The sequence below is a fragment of the Drosophila eugracilis genome, unplaced genomic scaffold, assembly GCF_018153835.1.
Source record: "Drosophila eugracilis isolate 14026-0451.02 unplaced genomic scaffold, ASM1815383v1 contig_2088, whole genome shotgun sequence".
Lineage (NCBI taxonomy): Eukaryota > Metazoa > Arthropoda > Insecta > Diptera > Drosophilidae > Drosophila > Drosophila eugracilis.
The window spans coordinates 7,213,951-7,235,546 of NW_024572964.1; the positions used below are offsets into that span (position 1 = coordinate 7,213,951).

Genomic DNA, 21,596 nt, shown 5'->3' on the forward strand with positions numbered 1-21,596 from the left:
CACTTAAAAATGTCTCTTATTGAACAGAAATTGCAAATATTTTATTAATTTAAAATTCATTTAACAAAAGATCTTTCACTTTTGTCAATTTAACTTAGTTTAGACGGCTGTTGACCTTAAAAGTTAATAAAATAATCATAATTATACCATGTGCATATAACTCTTATTTATCCGGTTTTAAGCTGATAAGATAAAGATCAATCCCTGCCAAAATCGACCCCCTTCGGATTAGGGGTGAATAATATAGTGATAAAATTTCATTGCATACCCTAAGGGAGTTTAAAAAGATTTTTAAAAACACCCTCGTAATGGGTAATTTCTAATCTTTTCTCACTTAAATTTCAGATTAACTTATTTTAATATATTTTTAAAACATTATTATGATTATTTATTACAAAATATATTAAAAAAAAAGGTTTCGCTGCCTTGAAAGGCCTTCGAACATAAAATCAAATATTATTGCTCTCATCCCCGCAGACCAAGTTTCCATTTCGGATGCGTTAAAAGGGTTCGAGGTGCCAGTTTCCAGTTTTCCAGAAATGTTATGAATAGCGCTGCTGGAGAGCCCTAAAACACGTGCCGGTTGCCATATTGTTACCGTTACAACCCGGGGGCTACTATCCGAAGACTGGGTGGGAGTGTTTTTGGGGTGTTAACACAATCATCGTGTGTCTGCTTCGCATTTCCTAAGACCTCACACCACCATCTGTACCACCATCTCTACCATCAATGCTGCAAATGATGAGTTGTGCCTAATTCATAACCACATCGAACGAATTAACTCGCAGTATGGAACCGCCCGAAAGATTTCGCAGGGTTGGGCTATAGAACATATAGAATGTGTGTGTGTGGGATCGGATCGGTTTGTGTTTAAATCCGGCTCCTGGATACACGTGTCGCAATTCGTCTGGGCGAGATATTTACAAGCGGACCGGGGGCTTGAAAGTGAAATTAATTACGGTAACGAAGGGTAAGTGTCACCAACCGGATGCGTACCAAATGGATGGCTGAGGACGAACTCTGTCTTAATATATATATTCTTCAGCCAGATAAGTATCTTGCGCCAATGGCTGTCCTGGTCCGCACAATAGATGCTTCCTTTTATGGGTTGCCTTTTGTAAACACCCATTAAACATCCTCTGTTCGTGTCGTTAAAAAAAGATACTTTTTGGTATCTGATAGATGCAGAATCAGAAGTTTCGTATAATTTATTAGGAGTGAAGGAAGGTTTTCTTTTTTGGGAGCTATATATATTTTAACTTTATATTCTTAGATCAATATAAATAAATTAATAAAGTTGGTTTTGATATCTGAAGAGAGGAGAGCCTTCTAACTTCAAAGTAGAACTTATCTATCAGGTATAATCATCTGTAAAGCTACAATATGTTAGCATAAAAACGGAATATCTTTATTCCATTCTACATATCCCTACAAACGAATATATATGTATATAGACATATAGGATCAAAGCGAAATACTAGCAGTTGATGTTTATTTGCCAACAGTCACGGGCACAAATATTCATTAAGTTGAAATAGCGTAGAAGCGGAGCTTGGACGAGTGTTGACATAAGTCTTGAGTTTTAACTGAAAACATAATTTTCCGTCTGAGGGTGCCGTGAAATCAAGTGGCTACCGTGTCATCGCAAATGCTCCGTATTCAAAACTCAAAACGGACGGGATGGCCGCCGGATGGCCGAGTGAGTTGCCTGCCTGCAGCTGGCAGTATTTGCAAAAGGAATGCTAATTAATTTAATGAAACCTGTCTGTTGCCACAAGCTCTAAAGAGTCCTCTCGACACAGCTCTGTATTGCCCTCGTATTTACATGTGCATATCGTGCTTGTACATTTGATGTGTTAAATATATATAAAACTACTTATGAAATGCGGAAAAATGGGTAAGAATATAATAAACAGAAACTAATTAAGCTAATTTTTAATTGATATTTACTCACTTTAGCAGCAGTTTGCACTTTAGAGGGCATTCAAGGTATATAAAAAGATATTCATATTTATTTATATATTCTTAGTTGTAAATAAAAAGTGTTGAAATAAATATAGTTAAGATAAGCTTAAAAGCTAAACCGTTTTTTAGTGTTTTTGCTTACATTAAAATCCACTCTTATGTCTTAAAAATTATTTATTTAAAAAGGAGAAATGTTAATGTATTAGAAAACCTAACAAATTAATGAAAATTGCTTCCCCTTTTTGATTTAATTAAACCCTCCTTATTGAGTCACAACCATTGCAAAGGGCTGCTCAAACATGAAAGCAACTTTACTCAAGTTATCAAATTTAGTATCGTTTTTTTTATTTATTTTTATTTGTATGTGCACCTTATCGCAATGTTAAAACGCGCCACGTGCTGCATGAAAATGTCTCTGTTCGAGTTAAAAACAAATCCATGAATATATTACAGAAATAATTAACATTATCGCCCGGCAAATGGGCAATAGACGAACGCGTGCGCGAACTGGCTATAATCATCGTTATCTAATAAGGCCACCATTGGGAACCCACGGCTCTTCCACAAATATTTGCCTACTTCAATCCGTCATTTGGAAGTCACATGCGTGAGAATGGTAAACAAGCCGGTGAGCCGGCAAGCCCTGGGATGGAGTTTTTGCACCCGCCAACCCTCTTTCAAGTCTCAGAAACGACTGAAAATCAAACGGAGGCTGGCCGGATAGAGACTCAACTATTACGTTCAAAGATCTAGGCCACACGGAAAAGTCAACCGAGGACTAGAAAAAAGTTACATAGTTGCTTTTGGCTGTGCATTTCGGCGGATGGTCCTCATCCGCAACACGTGTCACTTGGCCGACGTCCTGCCTGAGATACGCAGTGCACACAAAGGTTACTCCACCGTAGCGCAATCCCACAGCGCTCTTTCACATAAAAAGCAATAAACTAAAATTAAGTCAGAAAACGTGTCAAAGTCAGTACTCACTGCAGTGACAGTGATGCAAAGACAAACATAAACAGCGAACGTTGGTCCTTGTTTACCTTAATAAAGCCGGTTTCGATTCTCCTCAGCCGGCAGCAGTTCAGCAGTTTTGCTGGACTTATAACGAATCGCGGTGGGTGCGTTTCGTTTCTATTCGCTATGGATATACCCTGCTGCGAATTATCCTGCGATTGAGTTATGACACCAACTTAAAATAACACCGTCAGCATGGGGAAACGGTTTTTCCCAAATAAGGGAGCATCGGAACAGTGGGAAATGCCTGGTTCTTTCTGGGAATTTTTAGAAATTTAATCTTTGGTTTTGTCATTAATAGATGGGGTATATTTTATACTACATTGTTGTTATTAACTCAAATGTTAGATATATTTTATAGTAATTTTGAATATCTGATAACATTCTAACATTATATCTAGCTCTGTCTTTAGAAATGAAAAAGAAAACAAAATAAAAAAGACACAAAATCTAAGAAAAAGTACAGCCACTCGAATATCTTTCACTAAACCAAATAAAATACAATTTGATATCACAGTTTTTGTATTTTTACAGCTTACATATTGGAACACTATGTTTGCATTTATGTCTAGACAAATATTACAACGCATACCACTTCACAGTGAACAGAGCAAGGGCAGACGGTGGGGAAGATACTTAACAAAGGCACTGTACGGGTATATCCTTAAGTGCAAACATTTGTTTGTCTGACATTATGTCAAAATTAATTTGGTTTGTACCCAGTGGATTTTATTTCTCCTATCTTAAGAAGATGCTTATCTTGTTAATTTTGCGATTCATTTTATTGCAAACCTTTTGCAGCGACCGCAGTCGCGGCCCTTTTTGTTTTATAATTTATTTTGATCAGGCCGCGGCATGCATTTTCGATTGATATTGATGGTTCCTTCTGGAGAAACATGTTTTGCTCATCAATGAATTTGCCCTGAACCTGTTTGGCCCCGATGCTCATTTAGTCTAAGGACCTCGGCCTTACGCAGTAAAAAAGACAAGGAGGCGATACAAACTTTCTCACATGGAACTATACAGGCACTAAATTACGATTCGGCTTTGTTTCATGCCGAGGCATCATTATTTAACTGCCTTAGTAAGGGCTCAACTTACTACATAGTTGAAGCTGACTCTTGGTATATCCATTAATTTTTTACGATACCAACTTACATCCGGACTAATTTGAGTTTCTGATTTTTATTTTAGAAAAGTAACTCAAAATTCACTTCATCGCAAGATCCTAAAGTTCTGGGTAACAAAAGATAGTTCCATGTTTTCATGTTTCAAATAGAAATCTGATATATACAGCTGATGTCGGTTTTTCTCTATGATTTGAAAGGCTTTGGCTAGAGGAATGGTTGTGTTGTGAATGTAAAACAGCATATCGCCTTGGATTTCTTCTCTGGAAAATAGGGGAAAATAATTGAAGTAACCAAAGAAAACTTAACTACTTACAGCAAGTAAACGCTTCCAAAGTTGGTGAGCAGAAATCTGGAAATAACATTTATTATAGCATGATTGTTGATTTGAGCTTGTCCATATCTATAAAATATATTTATAAAACTACTAAATTTAAATAAAAAAAACAAGTACTTACCCCAATTCCCCTACTATAGCCTGCGGTCTAGCCTTGACCATTAAGATCAATCCCCTAGTTGACAGATTTTTATAGCTTTCAACGGAACCAATTGCTATCAGTTTTCCGCGCTTTATCAAAGCTAATCGATTGCAAAGGGTTTGAAAATCTTCAATGTTATTAGATGATAGTAATATCGAACAGCCACAATTATTAACACTTTTCAGCACTTCCAGAACATCCGATCGATGGGCTTTCTCAATGCCAGCCGTGGGTTCATCCAAAATTATCAAAGGAGGAGTACCAATCACTGCTATGGCTGTACTCAGTTTTCGCTTGTCACTTACAGTGTACAGTTTCGACTTTTTGTTTAGATTTTCTTTAAAGTTCAGATTTTCAGCTAGTTCTTCGGATACATCCCGTACTTTTCCTGATCTTATGCCGCGAATTAGGCAAAATACTTTCAAATTTTCTCTACCCGTGAAATTCGGCTCAAAGCAGTCCCTCTGCGGACAATAACCCAAGTACTTGAAAGACCTATATTTACTCTTCTTTTTTTCATGAACTTCGATTCCTCTTACTGTAATACGACCTCTGGATATATCACTTTCCGATATGATCATTTTATTTATAGTTGTCTTGCCAGATCTTTCGCCTACCAATCCGAGAACATCCATACTGGGATTTGTATTTATTTATTTATATTTTTTATAAATTTTATTTCAAACAACTTACGGTCTTAGACCAAAGGTCACATCCTTGATGGACCTTCTTGAGCGTTTTGATCTTACGTTTTCCAAAAGTAAAGTATGATTTCTCACCTCATTTCTAGTCATTCTATTAGCATCCTCTGGAAAATCATAACTAGCGGTTATGTAAACAAATAATTCATTACCTTTATTAAATAACATTAACTTTAAATACCTTTTCTTCTTTTTACAAGGAAATCCCTTCTCGTAGAGCATGAGCAATATAAAATAAAATAGGGCTAAAAAAGATAGTATGGCCACGTATATTATTCCAACCCAAATGGCTGACAAGTGTGAGTGCTCTGAAAAAAATGGGGATTATAGAAAATATAACAAATTTATGTTATTATTAAAAATTACAATGCGTAAATGGAGATGTTCATTTAACAATTGTTTTTATTTACTTAAACCCCAAAACGATGTTGAGTTAATTTAGTTACTGATAGACAAAAACTCTGCCAGCAATAATTTCCCTTTATTTTTATACCCCCTATTCTGTGCGAAGGGTGTAAAGTTACAACGAAATGCTTTCAACCCCTTTTCAAGGGTGAATGCACTTTCAAAAATGGATTTAATTAGATTGTCTTGATTTCATAACTTACGGCAAAAATCATTCATAGACGATATATATATACCACAAAGTCTATGTTTTTCGGCCTGAAGGCAAATCGCATGTAGCAGGGCAATGGCTGTATAGATGGGTATTAAATAGAGAATTCCAAAAGGTATGTCCGGTGCATCAAGCTCAAAGGGAATGGCTAAAGATATATATATTAAAGTTAGTCATATAATACATTTAACTTACCCAAAAGCATCAGTAAAAGTATTGGTATTATCCAGCCAAAAATTTTGCAATTAAAGAGTTGCAACAAAAGGTACAAGAAAGGTAACTGAGCCAGGTTAAAGAAATTTAATGCTATTATATAGGCAACTGCAAATCAATAAAATTAAAAAATAAACTAATAGTAAATCACATTTATCCTTACATATTTCATTATTTAAACTCTCTCCTAGAATGAGAGTCATCAAAACTACTAACAAAGTTGAAAATAAAGAAAGCCACATCCACTCCAAAAGCAAATGAGACAGCCAAAAAGTTGCCATATTTATGCCCTCAACTTGTTGCATAAGCTTATAGCCAATAATACGTTCTCTTATTATATAAGCAGCAAAAAATCCAGTAAAAATGCTTAAGCAGGCTAGAAGCACATACAGTTTTCCACTTTTAGAACATTCAATATCATACATTTTAGAGTTTCTACTGTACTGAATCGAGCGATAGGGATGATTATAAAATTCAATGTTTCTCTCAGGCAATATAGTTTCCTTGTTATAACCAGAGCAATATCGATCCAATAAGTTACTAGGGGTTAAATGAAATAAATATTAAAAATATTTTTAGTAAAAAAATCTTTACTTATTTGCTAAATAACCCATTAGTGCTGCTGCCATGGCCTCCGAATGCAAGAACTTTCTACTATAAAATATTTCATAATTACATTTACTCATTTTTAGTGCCAAAACGTATTTATCATTTAACAAATCTTGATTATTATTTAAATCATTTTGTGATATTACATCAGCCGAGCAGAGTTTTATTTTGTTTTTCAAAACAGATACGAGTGGATGCTCAGGACTTTCATTTTCCACAAATGCATAACTGCAATCCTCGCCATATGAATCCAAATCCAGTTTAAGAGACTTCTGCGATGCAAAGTGTTTATTTCCCACGTAATGATATTTCATCAAATCAGGTGACTTAGAAAAATAGGCAAGTAAGGCCGCAAAACCCATAAGCAAAAGCAAGGGAAGACCAAAGAACAACAGAGCGTTGTGTTTGATGTGGTAGAACTTTTTCAACATCATGGCTTTCCATTGATTACAGCATAGTTTTTGTCCTTTTAATAGACATTCATCGGGTTCTGGTAAGTTGCAAAAGTTATTGCATTTACTTAGCTTATCACAGCCAGCAGAAGCGGCATTTAAAAATTTCTCTACAACAGGAGTGGTTCCGATTTGAATGGATTCCATATCACCGCATCTCTCCGATAGTTCCAGTTCCTTTAGCAGAGGTGCAATTCCACAACAACTTTCTTGGGGTATATTAAAGGCTATTTCACAAGGCCTATCACAGGAGGCATTGGTATCGGGAATATATTTAGAAACCAAGGAGGTTATCTGCTGTTCAGGAAAGATTTCACCCTGTGAACATACCTAAATAAGACAACAGCTTTAAATTACTACAAAAATCAAAATACCTATAACTTACCAACTGATATCCCGATCCGTAAGAGTTCTTCAAGAAGACAGAAGATCCATTGAATATTAATTGCCCATCGCATAATATAGCCACTCGATCGGCCAGAGCATCGGCTTCTTCGATTTGATAGGTGGCCACAATTATAGTACGACATCGTTTCTCGGTCAGCAGTAAGTCCCACACTAATCTCCGTTCACAGGGCTCCAATCCTTCACTGGGTTCGTCCAAAACAATGATACGGGGACTTCCACAAAAGGCACATGCCACCGATAGTTTCCTTTGGTCCGCTAGCGATAGATTTCGACTTTTCACATCCCTTACAGTCCACAAGTCCAATACTCTTAAGTAGTTAATAGACTGACTTCTATACTTTCTTGGGGTATTTCGCAGCGATGAATAAAAGTTCATATGTTGTTTAACCGTCAAGGATTTAAATAAGGCATTGTGCTGTGGAGATAGTCCCAAAGAAGGCCTGGAGTATCTGCGGCGTTCGATAATATTTCGATTGTCTACTTTTACCCATCCGGATTGCGGAGGAATGCTACCTGTGATAGAGTTAATAGCAGCTGACTTTCCGGAATCGGAGAGACCCAATAAAACTGTTATTTGATCATCGTACATATTCATAGTGAAATTTTTTAAAGGAGCTTTTCCTTTTTGCCATTTCCTCACCATATTTGTTTGAACGATTGCCGGGGATTGATGATCCGAATACCTATTTGATTTTGATTTTCGACATCTAGAAATTCCATATCTTCCCGGTAAACACAATTCGATCAGTAAGCAGAGCAGCAAAGATATAAATGCCACTATTAACATTATTATTATAATATCCACAAAATTGTAAATAATATTATCATTATTTGGAGGAAGGCTAAAAGTATTATCTCCGTGAAATATATGACTCCACTGCAAGCCGGTATTATCAAACCATTCGAAGTATAGAATTCGACTTAAGCCAGTTAAAAATGCATAATGGAACAATATGCAGAATATATATTTCAAAACCAAAAATACTTCTTGCAAAAATGCAAATAAAAGAAAACTTAGTATGCAAAAAAATGCAACCACAAGTGCGGCTAAAATAACATTTCCAAATAAACTGTAAACTAAAAAACAAAAGCATATGCCAGAAAGTGCCCAGACTTCAAAGAAGAACAATAACGCTGTGAAACTGGAGCAATTTAACACATTTCCATTTTCACAAAATGGGGCCTATTATTAGGAGAAAAAACATTTAAATAGTTTACTTTAGTTTTCTAATTTTAAAAATGAAGCGCCAAACATTTAGCCAATATCCAAACCCGGCCTCGATAAGAAATCGGAACACACCTCACAAGCTTGTACATCGATTAATAATCGGAACCAGTTTCTATGGCCCATGAAATTTAAATTCAATTTTGGTTAATTTGGGTACTTACCTTTAATATAAATATAGTTAAAAAATTAATCAGAGTTAGTATAATAAAAGTAGAAAAGAACCATGAGAGGTAGTGTAGAAATCGATTTGAACCGGCTAAATTCATCAAATCTACTTGTTGTTTAGTCTTTTCTCTCTGCATATGCTGAAATGATAAATAAATATAAATAGTTTTAAAAAAATAATTATTAAAGATACGTGTTTACCATAACTAATCGAACGAAAGGATAAATATATAAGATACCCAAGTAAAATGGCAAAAAATATTCACGAGGAATTTTAATTGGGTCCATCAGCATACGATCCCTTTCTTTTTTATATTTTTCATCGGTAAAAAATGGATTTGATACGATGGTTGCTTTATCCCTGTAGTTTTGACCAGATTTACTTAAGTCTGGTTGGTTCAGAAAGGCAATAATAGCATATAGTATTTGTAGAAATCCTTCGTTAGTATAACTGGACGATGCAATATTATCATCTACTTCTAATCTATCCGTATTCCAAAGATCAGTTGGCTTAGTTCGCAATGAGCTGGGAAATCGAATCGTAACAGCAGTTTTATTAGCATCAGCTTTCCAAATGATGCCGGCCAAAAAATTTTCGTCTCTAAGATGTCTTTCAAAATCTCCCTCGGATTTTATCTGTGTAATTTTTTTGATCTTTAAAATATGTTTTAAAGCGGATTTCAGTTGTGTTGCCACCGATTGTAGGTTTATATACAGTAAAAGTTCTTTTGAAGGAGCTTCTTTCTTGATTGTTTCCATTGAATTACTAACATGTAAAAGATATGAATTAATAATATAAAAAAACGTAATTTCTGGGTACTTACTACAGTGGAGTAAGTCTAACATTATCCCCAAGCATTCCATCTCGACGCGCAAAGCAATGTACTGGATTTTCGTTATTTTGATCACATCGCAAAAAAACTAAATGTAGCATTAGTAAGGGAAGTAGCAAATAGATCAAAATCTCCAATCTAGTATAAGTTCTAAAGTTTTTTCCTAATAATGTTAGGAACTTTATGGCCATTTTCTAAAGTTATTAACTGGTTTATATACACTTTCAATCAGTTTTATGTCACTTATTTAATAAAGTTTGCATCATTCCTTAAATTATTTTTTAATGAAAACCACATCTTGAAAACACATTTCTCATGAGCTACTACAAAAAGTATGCTTTAACAAGATGTTCAGGTAGAGTTCGTTTACTAGATGATCAAGACAATTGTCAATGGTTTTTATAAATGATTGATTTATCCAAAGGATATTTATATTCTATATTTATCGAATATTGATTATTAATTGTACAAGTTAAAAAATTTAACGTCGGCCTGTAGCTCGGCCCCTTCCACGACCCCTTGGGCCACCTCGACCACGGGCTCCTCTGCCCCTGCCGCGATTTCCAACGCGGCCGCTGTCCTTCTTTTTTGTCTTCGACTTCGGGGTGTCGTCTATGAGTAGAGTCTCCAGTGGCAGGCTGTCCGGCAGAATAAAATATCTGATGTTATTGCCGCGAATGCTCAGAGTCTCCAGATGGACGGGATCTCTGTTCTTGATCGTCATCCGGACGCTCTTCAGGTGAGTGTTCATGGCAACATCCACACCGGTAATGGTGCCGTGAATCTGGGTGCCGTTCTTCAATTCAATAGTTACAGTCTCATGACTTAACTTCATAAGAAATCTGTAAGGTTTAAAAAACAAGTTATTAGAAATGGTGCTTTTTAAAAACAATCATCCTTAAATAAAGTTCTAATATAAGAAAAAAAATATTTAATATATAGACTATAATCCAATAGTCTGCCAATGTGCATCACACGGACCTTCAAGTGTCTTATTGGACGGCTAGAAAAGCTAGCGCACAACTAAACAACTTAAAGTTTGGGAACCTAAAATTAAGTATCCCAATTAATACATATGTAATTCTGAAACTATTATTATGAATAAATTTTTATATTGTCACCGTTAGTATTGTGTACATATACAATTGGCAGCATCGCCTTTACATGCGTACATGTGTACATTATTTGCACATATCTGAAACTGAATGGATCTCATAAAGACTCCGTATCCAACAGAACCGTCTACTCATTTAGTGATTGAAACTTAGCTTACCTTACTAATTTCATGTTTTTATCTGTTTTTTAATGATTTTCTGCAAAAACGCGCACAAACAACGCCGGCTATTTTACTTGGGTTTTGGTGGTTGCGGTGAAGTTTACTATCGCGTGCTAAGATAGCAACCTCGATTGATTCTGCAAAAATATATCGAGTGTATAATCAGAAAATAAAATACTAAATTAAAAAATTGTTTATTTTCACTGGGAATTTAAAAATCAAAATTTTTCCAACAATTTAATATCATAATATAATTAATATGCCTCTGTTGTTCTATGTTTATTATACAAATAAGTTTAATAATTTATTAATTCAAACTTAAGATATAATTATTTTAGCATTCATTTTTGTTGTAAGATTTTTTACATGACATTTTAGAGAAAATTTATATTCCCATTCCATTGTTCCAACATATAAATTGCAGAGCCCAGGACATATTCGACTGGCATATCGATAACGCCGCATATCAAAAAAAAAAAAAAAAAAACAATCCAGTGTTAAGAAAATAACGATTAATGAATACTTCATCGCGGTTGCCGTCTATTAAATGGTTCTTTAAAAACACAGTTTTCGGTGTTTTATAGTCGCCGCGTCCTTAATTGAACATAGAAGACCTTTTTTACAAGCAACAGACATCGAATATAATTTTTGACATATGTATTTATCCGGCTCGGAGTGAGAAATTAGCAAGCCATGGCGTTACTCTACCGACGCATGTCGATGCTTTTAAATATAATCCTTGCATGTATTTTCCTTTGTGCTATTTGTGTGCAGGGATCTGTGAAGCAAGGTAATGTTTCAAATTGGCATTCATAAAATTTTAAAATCAATTTATGGCCAGGTAGCAAAAGTGTCTCATGCATACATACAAACATACAACAAGAACGTTTAGTGGGTGTCAACAAATTGCAGTGTCTCTTTTTTTTCTTTTTGTTTTTGCAAATGTGAATGGAAAGTGTTTTAAAATAGTTATTGACAGGGTTTATCAATTGACAGCTGTAAAACTAATTAGGTGAAAGATTGTTAGGTACATCGGAACTCTAACTATGTCGGTAACGCCCAAAGATTACGGCGATGGGGTGAGATTTCAATTGGGGCTAAACAAAAGTAGTCGAGCATACATATGTACACACTTTCCGGTGCACATACATATAAAATACGTCTCTGCGTACATACATCTGTGTGATTTATCTAAAACATATCTATTTGTAATATTTGTGCAACGAAATACGTGTTGATTCCGGAAATACATTGGCTTACTATCTTGAATTTTATGGCCGATGGCGTGGGTGGAGTTTTATTTTTATGTCTGGCTTTACCGCCCATCGTTGACCACCCAAAACCCCCTTTTGGGATTTCATTTTAAATTTTACAGCAGATAAAAGTTGTATTCGTTTTAAGGGGAAACTATAATATAATAAAGTGATAACAAGAAAAACGCTTTAAAAGTCAAGATAAAATATATATTAAAAAGAATTAATAAAAATGACATTTTTGATAAGCCTTTTATACATTTTTGTGATCTTTTAGTCTGAGCTACGAAATACATTTCATGAATGATATACGACGGGGTTTTTAACATATAGAAAACTAAAGCCTTATATTTTATTTCAGAATGGGCAGAAATAGGAAAAAACGTATCATTAGAGTGTGCGTCTGAAAACGAAGGTGTAATATGGAAATTGGGAAATCAAACTATTGATAAAAACCATACAAGGTAAGAAATTTGTATAAAAACAATTTAAAAATCTAACCTTTATAAATGATTAATAAATTTTTAACCCTACACTATTTTCCCTCCTAGATTTAAAATCAGAACTGAACCCCAGAAATCCAACGACGACATTAATGAAAACAACGAAAGTCCAGATTTCATTAAATATAAAAATGTCCTTACGCTTCTTGATGTAAATATAAAGGACTCGGGAAACTTCACCTGTATATCCCAAACGGGCCAAAATCTTTCGACTGAATTCCAAGTAAGCCCATACCTTCCATCCAAGGTACTACAAAGTACCGGCGACAAGATAAAGAGAAAAATCAAACAGGCTGTTGTGTTGCACTGTTTGATTGAGATGTATCCGCAAAACGAGACGTCGGCTAAAAACCTTAAATGGCTTAAAGACGGCAGCCAATTTGAGTTTCTGGACACCTTTTCATCCACCTCGAAGCTGAACGAAACACATTTGAATTTTACCTTGGAATTTACAGAGGTTTACAAGAAAGAGAATGGTACCTATAAATGTGCCGTCTTTGATGATACAGGACTTGAAATTACCTCAAAAGAGATAACTCTTTTTGTAATGGAAGTGCCACAAGTTAGCATTGATTTCGCCAAAGCTGTCGGTGCCACAAAAATCTACCTTAATTGGACCGTCAACGATGGCAACGATCCAATTCAAAAATTCTTCGTCACCCTTCAGGAGGCTGGAACACCGACTTTTACCTACCATAAGGACTTTATAAACGGAAGCCATACTTCTTATATTTTAGACCATTTTAAACCGAATACGACATATTTTTTAAGAATTATCGGAAAGAACTCGATTGGCAATGGACAGCCCACCCAGTATCCCCAGGGAATCACCACGCTCAGTTTTGATCCCATATTTATACCGAAAGTCGAGTCAACGGGCAGCACAGCGTCCACAATAACAATTGGCTGGAATCCCCCGCCACCAGATCTTATTGATTATATACAATACTACGAACTGATTGTGTCCGAATCGGGCGAAGTGCCCAAAGTGATTGAAGAGGCCATTTACCAGCAGAATTCAAGGAACTTGCCATATATGTTTGATAAACTTAAGACCGCCACTGACTACGAATTTAGGGTAAGAGCATGCAGTGATCTAACCAAGACCTGTGGACCATGGTCAGAGAATGTAAATGGCACCACTATGGACGGCGTGGCAACGAAACCCACCAACTTGACCATCAACTGTCACCATGACAACGTAACGAGAGGTAACTCAATCTCAATTAATTGGGATGTTCCCAAAACGCCAAATGGCAAGGTTGTGTCATATTTAATTCACTTGCTGGGCAACCCAATGAGCACTGTAGATAGAGAGATGTGGGGACCGAAGATACGAAGAATCGACGAGCCCCATCACAAGACCCTTTACGAAAGTGTTAGCCCAAACACAAACTACACAGTGACGGTGTCCGCCATAACGCGTCACAAGAAGAACGGTGAACCGGCCGCCGGAAGTTGCCTGATGCCCGTCTCCACGCCGGATACCATTGGCCGAACGATGTGGACAAAAGTTAATCTGGGCTCAAAGTACATCCTGAAGTTATACCTACCCAAGATCAGTGAACGAAACGGTCCCATATGCTGCTACAGATTAAATCTTGTTAGGATTAACAATGACAACAAGGAATTGCCGGAGCCGGAAAAGCTTAATATCGCTACGTATCAGGAAGTTCACAGCGATAACGTTACTAGGAGTAGTGCATACATAGCGGAAATGATCAGTGGCAAGTACTTTAGGCCCGAAATATTTTTGGGCGATGAACAGAGATTTAGCGAAAACAATGAGATAATCAGGGACAATGACGAAATTTGCCGCAAATGCTTGGAGGGTACTCCTTTTCTGAGGAAACCCGAGGTGACCCACAAACCTCCACTGAGTTCACTATCAAGTAATGTATTTAAAAATATTTTTAAACCTTTTATTAATATTGGTTTTCCCTGCAGATTCTGATTCTGAGCTGCCACATTCACAAGAAAAGGATAACTTGATCAAAGGAGCAAATTTAACAGAGCATGCTCTGAAGATCTTAGAGAATAAGTTAAGAGATAAAAGAAACGCGGTGACCAGCGATGAGAATACAATTCTAAGCTCCGTCACCCCAAATGTGCCACTCCACGATTCTAGTCGAGATGTATTCGATGGTGAGATAGATATAAACTCAAACTACACTGGTTTCCTAGAGATAATAGGTAAGTGATGATGGAATTGTTTAAAATAAGTATATTTAAACGTATTCCCTCCCACAGTTCGAGATAGAAATAATGTGCTTATGGCATATAGTAAATACTTTGATATAATTACTCCGGCGACAGAAGCAGAACCTATCCCATCCTTAAACAATATGGACTACTACCTTAATATTGGGATCAAAGCGGGAGCTGTACTATTTGGCGTTATTCTCGTTTTGATTGTGCTGTGGATTTTCCATCACAAAAAAACGAAAAACGAATTGCAGGGCGAAGATACTTTAACTTTAAGAGATTCATTAAGGTAACTACTAAATCTTGTTTCTTTATAAGTCAATATTTAATATTAAACTTATGCTTTTACTACCAAGCAGGGCATTGTTCGGTCGCCGAAGTCACAATCACAGTCATTTTATTACATCTGGAAATCACAAAGGATTCGATGCTGGCCCCATTCATAGATTAGATTTAGAAAACGCCTATAAGAACCGCCATAAGGACACTGATTATGGATTCCTTCGTGAATATGAGATGCTGCCCAATCGCTTTAGCGATCGAACCACTAAAAATAGTGATTTAAAAGAAAATGCCTGCAAAAATAGGTATCCCGATATTAAAGCTTACGATCAAACTCGTGTTAAGTTGGCCGCCATAAATGGACTACAGACTGCGGATTATATTAATGCAAACTTCGTGATTGGCTACAAGGAGAGAAAGAAGTTTATCTGTGCACAGGGTCCAATGGAGAGTACCATCGACGATTTTTGGCGAATGATTTGGGAACAACATCTAGAAATTATTGTGATGCTTACCAATTTGGAGGAATATAACAAGGCCAAGTGTGCGAAATATTGGCCAGAAAAAGTATTTGATACAAAGCAGTTTGGAGATATTTTAGTGAAATTTGCACAAGAACGAAAGACTGGTGATTATATTGAACGAACCCTGAACGTTTCTAAGAACAAAGCCAATGTGGGCGAGGAGGAAGATCGTAGACAAATTACACAATACCACTATTTAACGTGGAAGGACTTTATGGCACCAGAGCATCCCCATGGCATCATTAAATTCATACGTCAAATCAATTCCGTCTACTCCCTGCAAAGGGGTCCAATTTTAGTGCACTGTAGTGCTGGTGTGGGTAGAACTGGGACCCTGGTGGCTTTAGATTCCCTGATCCAACAACTGGAGGAAGAAGATTCGGTGTCAATTTACAACACGGTGTGCGATTTACGGCACCAACGAAACTTTTTAGTTCAGTCATTGGTAAATATATACGAAAGTTCTACTTCTGAGAGATATAATATCTTATTTTTGTTTATAGAAACAATACATCTTCCTTTACCGAGCATTATTAGATACTGGAACTTTTGGAAATACCGATATTTGCATTGATACTATGACTTCTGCTATTGAATCACTCAAACGCAAACCCAATGAGGGTAAATGCAAATTGGAAATGGAATTCGAGGTTTGTACATTGTGTTAATAATTTCCGGCGATTTACTTATTTATCGCTTGCTTCAGAAACTACTGGTCACAGCGGATGAGATAAGCAAATCGTGTTGTGTGGGCGAAAACGAAGAAAACGCAATGAAGAATAGAAGTCAAGAGATTATACCCTACGATCGTAACAGAGTACGTAAATATTGGCTTACTTTTATGTGCTCTATATAAAGATATTATTTCATCAATCTAGGTAATACTGACACCACTTCCAATACGAGAGAGCTCGACCTATATTAACGCATCATTCATAGAGGGCTATGATAATAGCGAAACCTTTATTATTGCCCAAGATCCACTCGAGAATACTATTGGCGATTTCTGGAGAATGATCTCAGAACAGAGTGTTACCACCCTGGTAATGATATCTGAAGTAAGTATATCCATTTTTCTTTTAATAGTTTGTTATTTAACTTATTGTTGATTTGGCTTTATAGATCGGAGATGGCCCCAGAAAATGCCCGCGGTATTGGGCGGACGATGAAGTTCAATATGACCACATACTTGTGAAATACGTGCACAGCGAAAGTTGTCCATATTATACTCGCCGCGAATTTTACGTTACGAATTGCAAAATAGATGATACGCTGAAAGTCACACAATTTCAGTATAATGGTTGGCCAACTGTGGACGGAGAAGTTCCTGAAGTCTGCCGGGGCATTATAGAACTTGTAGATCAAGCATACAACCATTACAAAAACAATAAAAATTCTGGTTGTCGATCTCCACTTACAGTTCATTGCAGGTATTTAACTATATATATTTAAGTGTTTATGAACTACTTATTAATATATACTTTTTTTCAGTCTGGGAACTGATCGAAGTTCTATTTTCGTCGCAATGTGCATTTTAGTCCAGCATCTTAGATTGGAGAAGTGTGTCGACATCTGTGCCACAACAAGAAAATTACGATCTCAGCGAACGGGACTTATCAACTCATACGTAAGTTATTACCTATATATGTAGTCCTCAAATAATAATAACATATATTCTTTAGGCACAATACGAGTTCCTACATCGCGCAATAATTAATTATTCAGACTTACATCACATAGCCGAGTCAACATTGGATTAAGTTAGTTATGTATATATACGAGTACATAATGCACGTGTTGGTACATCAATGCATAATGTGCTATGATAAATTATTTGTATATTTATAAAATCTTTTAATAAAGTATTTACAAGGGCAAATGTAATTTTTTTAACGAATTAGGTTTGCCCGAAACATAATATACATACAAATATAAATGTAGTGTATACGTATCGTATTGATAAAACTACCAAAGGAAAATAAGTAACATATTTTATAAGATACAATGTAATAAAACTGAGAATAAGAATTGTACTTTTTATGAGCTTGAGTGGATTGAACTCTTGTTTTTGTTTGGTTTTATGGGCTGGTGCTAGCACTTTACATTTTTATTTTATGAATTTGTGGTATGGATCTGCCTTCTGATTAGGAATTCACTACCTTAATCTCGCTTTTTATCAGTTCTTTTATATCGTATTCAAACAAACAAATAACAATTTTAGGGTTTTGATAACTTTTAAAAATGGTTTAAAACAAATTCATTTTATCGGGTCAGGATAATTTAAATAGTTCCATTTCAACATTCCAAATCCTCGATAAACTTTGACACTGACATAAAAATCAGAGATCAATTTTAATTTAATGGTCATTTCATTTAACTTATACAAATTGGTAGTTATTGCAAAAAATACATTGCAATACAAAACATTTTAAAATTGCCAGTCTTATCGCCATGGAAGTTTTTACACAACTATCGATAGCGCTGTAAGCCGTTTACCATCTCTATCGGACGAGTTGTTTATTATTATTTCGGCAAAACAAAAAATTGTGCGATATGCCTAGTAAACTAGATAGTTTATATCGCCGCATGCTGATAACGAGGTTCTTCGAAAAGGGATGGGGAAAGCCGGAGAACTTAAGAAGGTACGTGTTTCACTATAAAAAAGAATCTCAAAAATTAGGCCCATACTGTTTCTTTACGTAATACTATTATAATTTAGATCTGGTGTAGGTTATCATTTGGGTGTATAAAGTAAAAGACAAATATTTGGTAACTAGGCATACTTTTTATAAGTAATGGGTATCAAACCATGGGTATTACCAAAAACAAATATAAGGTTTTATGGAACGATGTCCTGTTATCACAAGTACCTATTAGTATTCCAAAAACTTTGTTTCCTTCCATCTTTAATGAAAACTATAACTCCAAATCTATATACATGCTGTACTAACCACTATTTAATTACTAATGTAATTCATTGTTAATAAATCTTAATGGTCCTTTATATGGCCCAAATAAAAAATCATAAAATGTATATCGTTAATCCTATGAATTTCGTAATTTATTGAACTTCAGGTTAACATTTTTGGTTATATTATTCAGTAAAGTAACTTAAAACTAAATAAATATTATTATGATCTTAAATCAATTCATTACATTTTATTTTACCTTCTTTTGGAAAGCAGATTATTTATTTTTATTGTACTACGATGGCACTATAATTCTGAATTGCAGTTCCCTTCAGCCATACTCTGGATATAACAGCAATTTTTATATCTTACATACAGGTTAGTGGGTAACAAACTTTATTAGGGTCATTTACAGAATTTGGTTTATTAAGTATTAGAACGTACGATATCATTGCACTTTAAGGAAGTTTGGTTTTATTTTTGCTAAGTTGCTTTCATCAACAAAATAGTTTCGATGCTGATCAAGAAGTAATAAAATAATTCATTGAAAAAGATTCCTGAAGTTCAATCACAAATATATAATTTTGTTTTACATTTGTTCATTAGTTTCAAGAAAAGGACCCATTTTTTCATATGCTTTATATTAGATTGTTTTGCAACGTATATATTGATTGTAAAGTCCGTTGATTAATTAACTATAACTTCATTAATTGTCTTTTCATCACGACAATTATTTCAGAGTATTTCAGTTCCGAAAAATAATATCCAATAGGGAATCATGTTACAAGCTTGTACCTCGCGATTATCCAGTGGAGATCACGAAAAAAGAAATTTCTGCAGAAAGTACACTGATAGAAGGCCAATTTAAAACGCCCCTTGAGTTACATATACCCGGAGTTGTTCCAAAAGAGTCCCAACAGGCGCATTTTCAATTGTTGATTCCTAACAAGTGGAAAAATGAAAAGCACAAGCCAGTATGCATTCATTTGGCTGGAACTGGTGATCATGTGAGTAACATTGATAGATTGATGGCTCGAATTCCGAAATAATGTCTGTTTACTTTCAATAGAGGCCAAACGCCTGGCGGTCGGCCTATCAACACTTAGACAAAAGTGGGTCCCATTAAAAGAAAAAATCTATATATTATTATACCTTTCTTTTAATTTTTCATTTGCTCTTTTAATTTGATCGCCCTGAATTTAAAAGTCATTTAATTTAAATTAGTATAATCTTTAAAGAATTATTTGTTTGGGACCATTTTCAACAATATTTGTACATTAAATGTAAAATATAAAATTTTTGTAATCAAGTAACTTTTTAAATATTTGCAGTTCTTTTGGCGAAGACGAAATTTCATAGCGAAACCCCTTCTGAAGGACGCCAACATAGGATCCATAATACTTGAAAACCCATTTTATGGTTTAAGGAAACCAAATAACCAAACGTTAGTCTTCTTAAATAATATACTTTCGGTTAAATAATATTTACTACTTTGTTTTTAGACGATCCAACCTGCATAATGTGTCTGATATATTTGTAATGGGCGGGTGTCTCATCCTGGAATGCCTTGTCCTCTTTCATTGGTGTGAAAGGAATGGATTTGGACCATTAGGAGTTACTGGATTGTCAATGGGAGGTCATGTAAGATAATAGGCAAGAAACCCTTTAAGATATTTTATTAATATTTTTTACTTTATAGATGGCTTCACTAGCTGCTACAAATTGGCCAAAACCTTTAGTTCTAGTGCCCTGCCTATCCTGGTCCACCGCCTCTGCTGTTTTTACAACTGTAAGTGGGGACGCAATATAATAATATACATTTAATATGAACTCATTTTTAGGGTGTTATGAGCCAATCCATTAACTGGGATATGCTGGAAACGCAATACTTTTCTGATGGACAGTATAGAGAAAGGCTATCGAAAATGGTCACTGTGATAGACGATGCGTTTTCAGCGGGCCAAAGTTTTATTCAAAACTTCAATCAATCTTTGCACGAGCTAAAGGAAGACATAAGTGATACGAGAAAGATCCAACAAGATGAAAATAGCAATACCTGTGGTAATAAGTATGAGATGCAGGGCAACGGGTGTAAAGAAAATAGCTCAATATTCTTGCCCAAGTCATTGAAGAACACAAAACTTGACTCTGAGAAACTGACCATAGATATTAAAGACACCCTTAATAAAAATGTGGCAATCGATGCAGTTGAACCGGCAAAGGAATCGAGCTCAGCGTTGACGAATCTTATGAAATTCATTCTTCCCCTGTCTGCGCAAAACAAATCCGATAAAATAGATATAACCAAAACGAATTGGTGGGAACGGGAAGCTTTGCAGTTTATGCGCGGTATGATGGATGAGTGCACCCATCTGAAGAACTTCTCGGTTCCCTTCGACACCTCTTTGATCATTGCGGTGTGCGCGAAAGACGATGCCTATGTTCCGCGGGAAGGATGTTCCAGCCTCGAAGATATATGGCCTGGAGCAGAAGTACGATATTTGGATGCTGGTCATGTAAGCGCCTACGTTCTGCATCAAAAACTATTTAGGTTTGTATATTATTGTCTTCTATGATCAGATGTGTTTAGTAATTTAATTAATTTCGTTGCAGATCCTGCATTATAGAAGCTTTTGAAAGGGCCAAGAAGATCTACGAAAATGAGATTAGCGAAGGCCTAAAATGTGATATCACCTATAAGCAGTTGCTAAAACAATATGACAAAAATATTCAGTAGTAATAGGTTAAAAAATTAAACATAATAAAGAATATGTTGCCATATAAAAAAGGTTTGTTAATTGCCATGTAAACAGTTTAATTTATTTTAAAATTGG

At 35.5% G+C, this 21,596-nt stretch overlaps 4 protein-coding genes across 5 annotated transcripts; 2 read left to right on the plus strand and 2 right to left on the minus strand.

Moving 5' to 3' along the window:
- Positions 1-4,194: 4,194 nt before the first annotated feature.
- Positions 4,195-10,115, minus strand: LOC108107541 (phospholipid-transporting ATPase ABCA1-like). The gene is made up of 8 exons (XM_017215082.2): positions 8,974-10,115; positions 7,562-8,461; positions 7,245-7,506; positions 5,468-5,594; positions 5,279-5,407; positions 4,565-5,221; positions 4,423-4,458; positions 4,195-4,369 (listed from the first exon to the last, which is right to left on the minus strand). Exons 1-8 carry the CDS (start codon positions 9,112-9,114, stop codon positions 4,195-4,197), a joined length of 2,427 nt encoding a protein of 808 aa, XP_017070571.2. The 5' UTR covers positions 9,115-10,115.
- A 91-nt stretch (positions 10,116-10,206) lies between these two features.
- Positions 10,207-11,211, minus strand: LOC108107596 (probable small nuclear ribonucleoprotein Sm D1). Its single transcript, XM_017215159.2, has 2 exons — positions 11,084-11,211; positions 10,207-10,652 (listed from the first exon to the last, which is right to left on the minus strand). The coding sequence occupies exons 1-2, from the start codon at positions 11,095-11,097 to the stop codon at positions 10,292-10,294; spliced, it is 375 nt and encodes a 124-aa protein (XP_017070648.1). The 5' UTR covers positions 11,098-11,211; the 3' UTR covers positions 10,207-10,291.
- A 344-nt stretch (positions 11,212-11,555) lies between these two features.
- On the plus strand, positions 11,556-17,886 carry LOC108108115 (tyrosine-protein phosphatase 69D). 2 transcript variants are annotated; one of them, XM_017216030.2, is made up of 12 exons: positions 11,556-11,876; positions 12,701-12,803; positions 12,891-14,734; positions 14,790-15,035; positions 15,093-15,336; positions 15,404-16,298; positions 16,357-16,503; positions 16,560-16,670; positions 16,732-16,911; positions 16,976-17,283; positions 17,345-17,480; positions 17,536-17,886. In XM_017216030.2, exons 1-12 carry the CDS (start codon positions 11,780-11,782, stop codon positions 17,611-17,613), a joined length of 4,389 nt encoding a protein of 1,462 aa, XP_017071519.1. In that variant the 5' UTR covers positions 11,556-11,779; the 3' UTR covers positions 17,614-17,886. The 2 variants fall into 2 exon arrangements, with proteins under 2 accessions (XP_017071519.1, XP_017071520.1); XM_017216031.2 differs by having other exon boundaries at positions 15,407-16,298.
- A 392-nt stretch (positions 17,887-18,278) lies between these two features.
- LOC108108244 (protein ABHD18) lies at positions 18,279-21,541 on the plus strand. Its single transcript, XM_017216213.2, has 7 exons — positions 18,279-18,495; positions 19,502-19,769; positions 20,094-20,206; positions 20,265-20,403; positions 20,462-20,551; positions 20,604-21,313; positions 21,376-21,541. The coding sequence occupies exons 1-7, from the start codon at positions 18,407-18,409 to the stop codon at positions 21,497-21,499; spliced, it is 1,533 nt and encodes a 510-aa protein (XP_017071702.1). The 5' UTR covers positions 18,279-18,406; the 3' UTR covers positions 21,500-21,541.
- Positions 21,542-21,596: the final 55 nt, after the last annotated feature.

Coding starts and splice junctions, on each gene's coding strand:
- LOC108108115 (XM_017216030.2), top strand. CDS start 11,780: ATGGCGTTACTCTACCGACGCATGTCGATGCTTTTAAATATAATCCTT. Junction 15,337..15,403: donor ACTTTAAGAGATTCATTAAG/GTAACTACTAAA, acceptor TTTACTACCAAG/CAGGGCATTGTTCGGTCGCC. Junction 16,299..16,356: donor ACTTTTTAGTTCAGTCATTG/GTAAATATATAC, acceptor TTTTGTTTATAG/AAACAATACATCTTCCTTTA.
- LOC108108244 (XM_017216213.2), top strand. CDS start 18,407: ATGCCTAGTAAACTAGATAGTTTATATCGCCGCATGCTGATAACGAGG. Junction 20,207..20,264: donor AGGAAACCAAATAACCAAAC/GTTAGTCTTCTT, acceptor CTTTGTTTTTAG/ACGATCCAACCTGCATAATG. Junction 21,314..21,375: donor CTGCATCAAAAACTATTTAG/GTTTGTATATTA, acceptor ATTTCGTTGCAG/ATCCTGCATTATAGAAGCTT.
- LOC108107541 (XM_017215082.2), bottom strand. CDS start 9,114: ATGCAGAGAGAAAAGACTAAACAACAAGTAGATTTGATGAATTTAGCC. Junction 5,595..7,244: donor TGCTGGCTGTGATAAGCTAA/GTAAATGCAATA, acceptor CATTTTTTTCAG/AGCACTCACACTTGTCAGCC. Junction 5,408..5,467: donor CCTTGTAAAAAGAAGAAAAG/GTATTTAAAGTT, acceptor CATAACCGCTAG/TTATGATTTTCCAGAGGATG.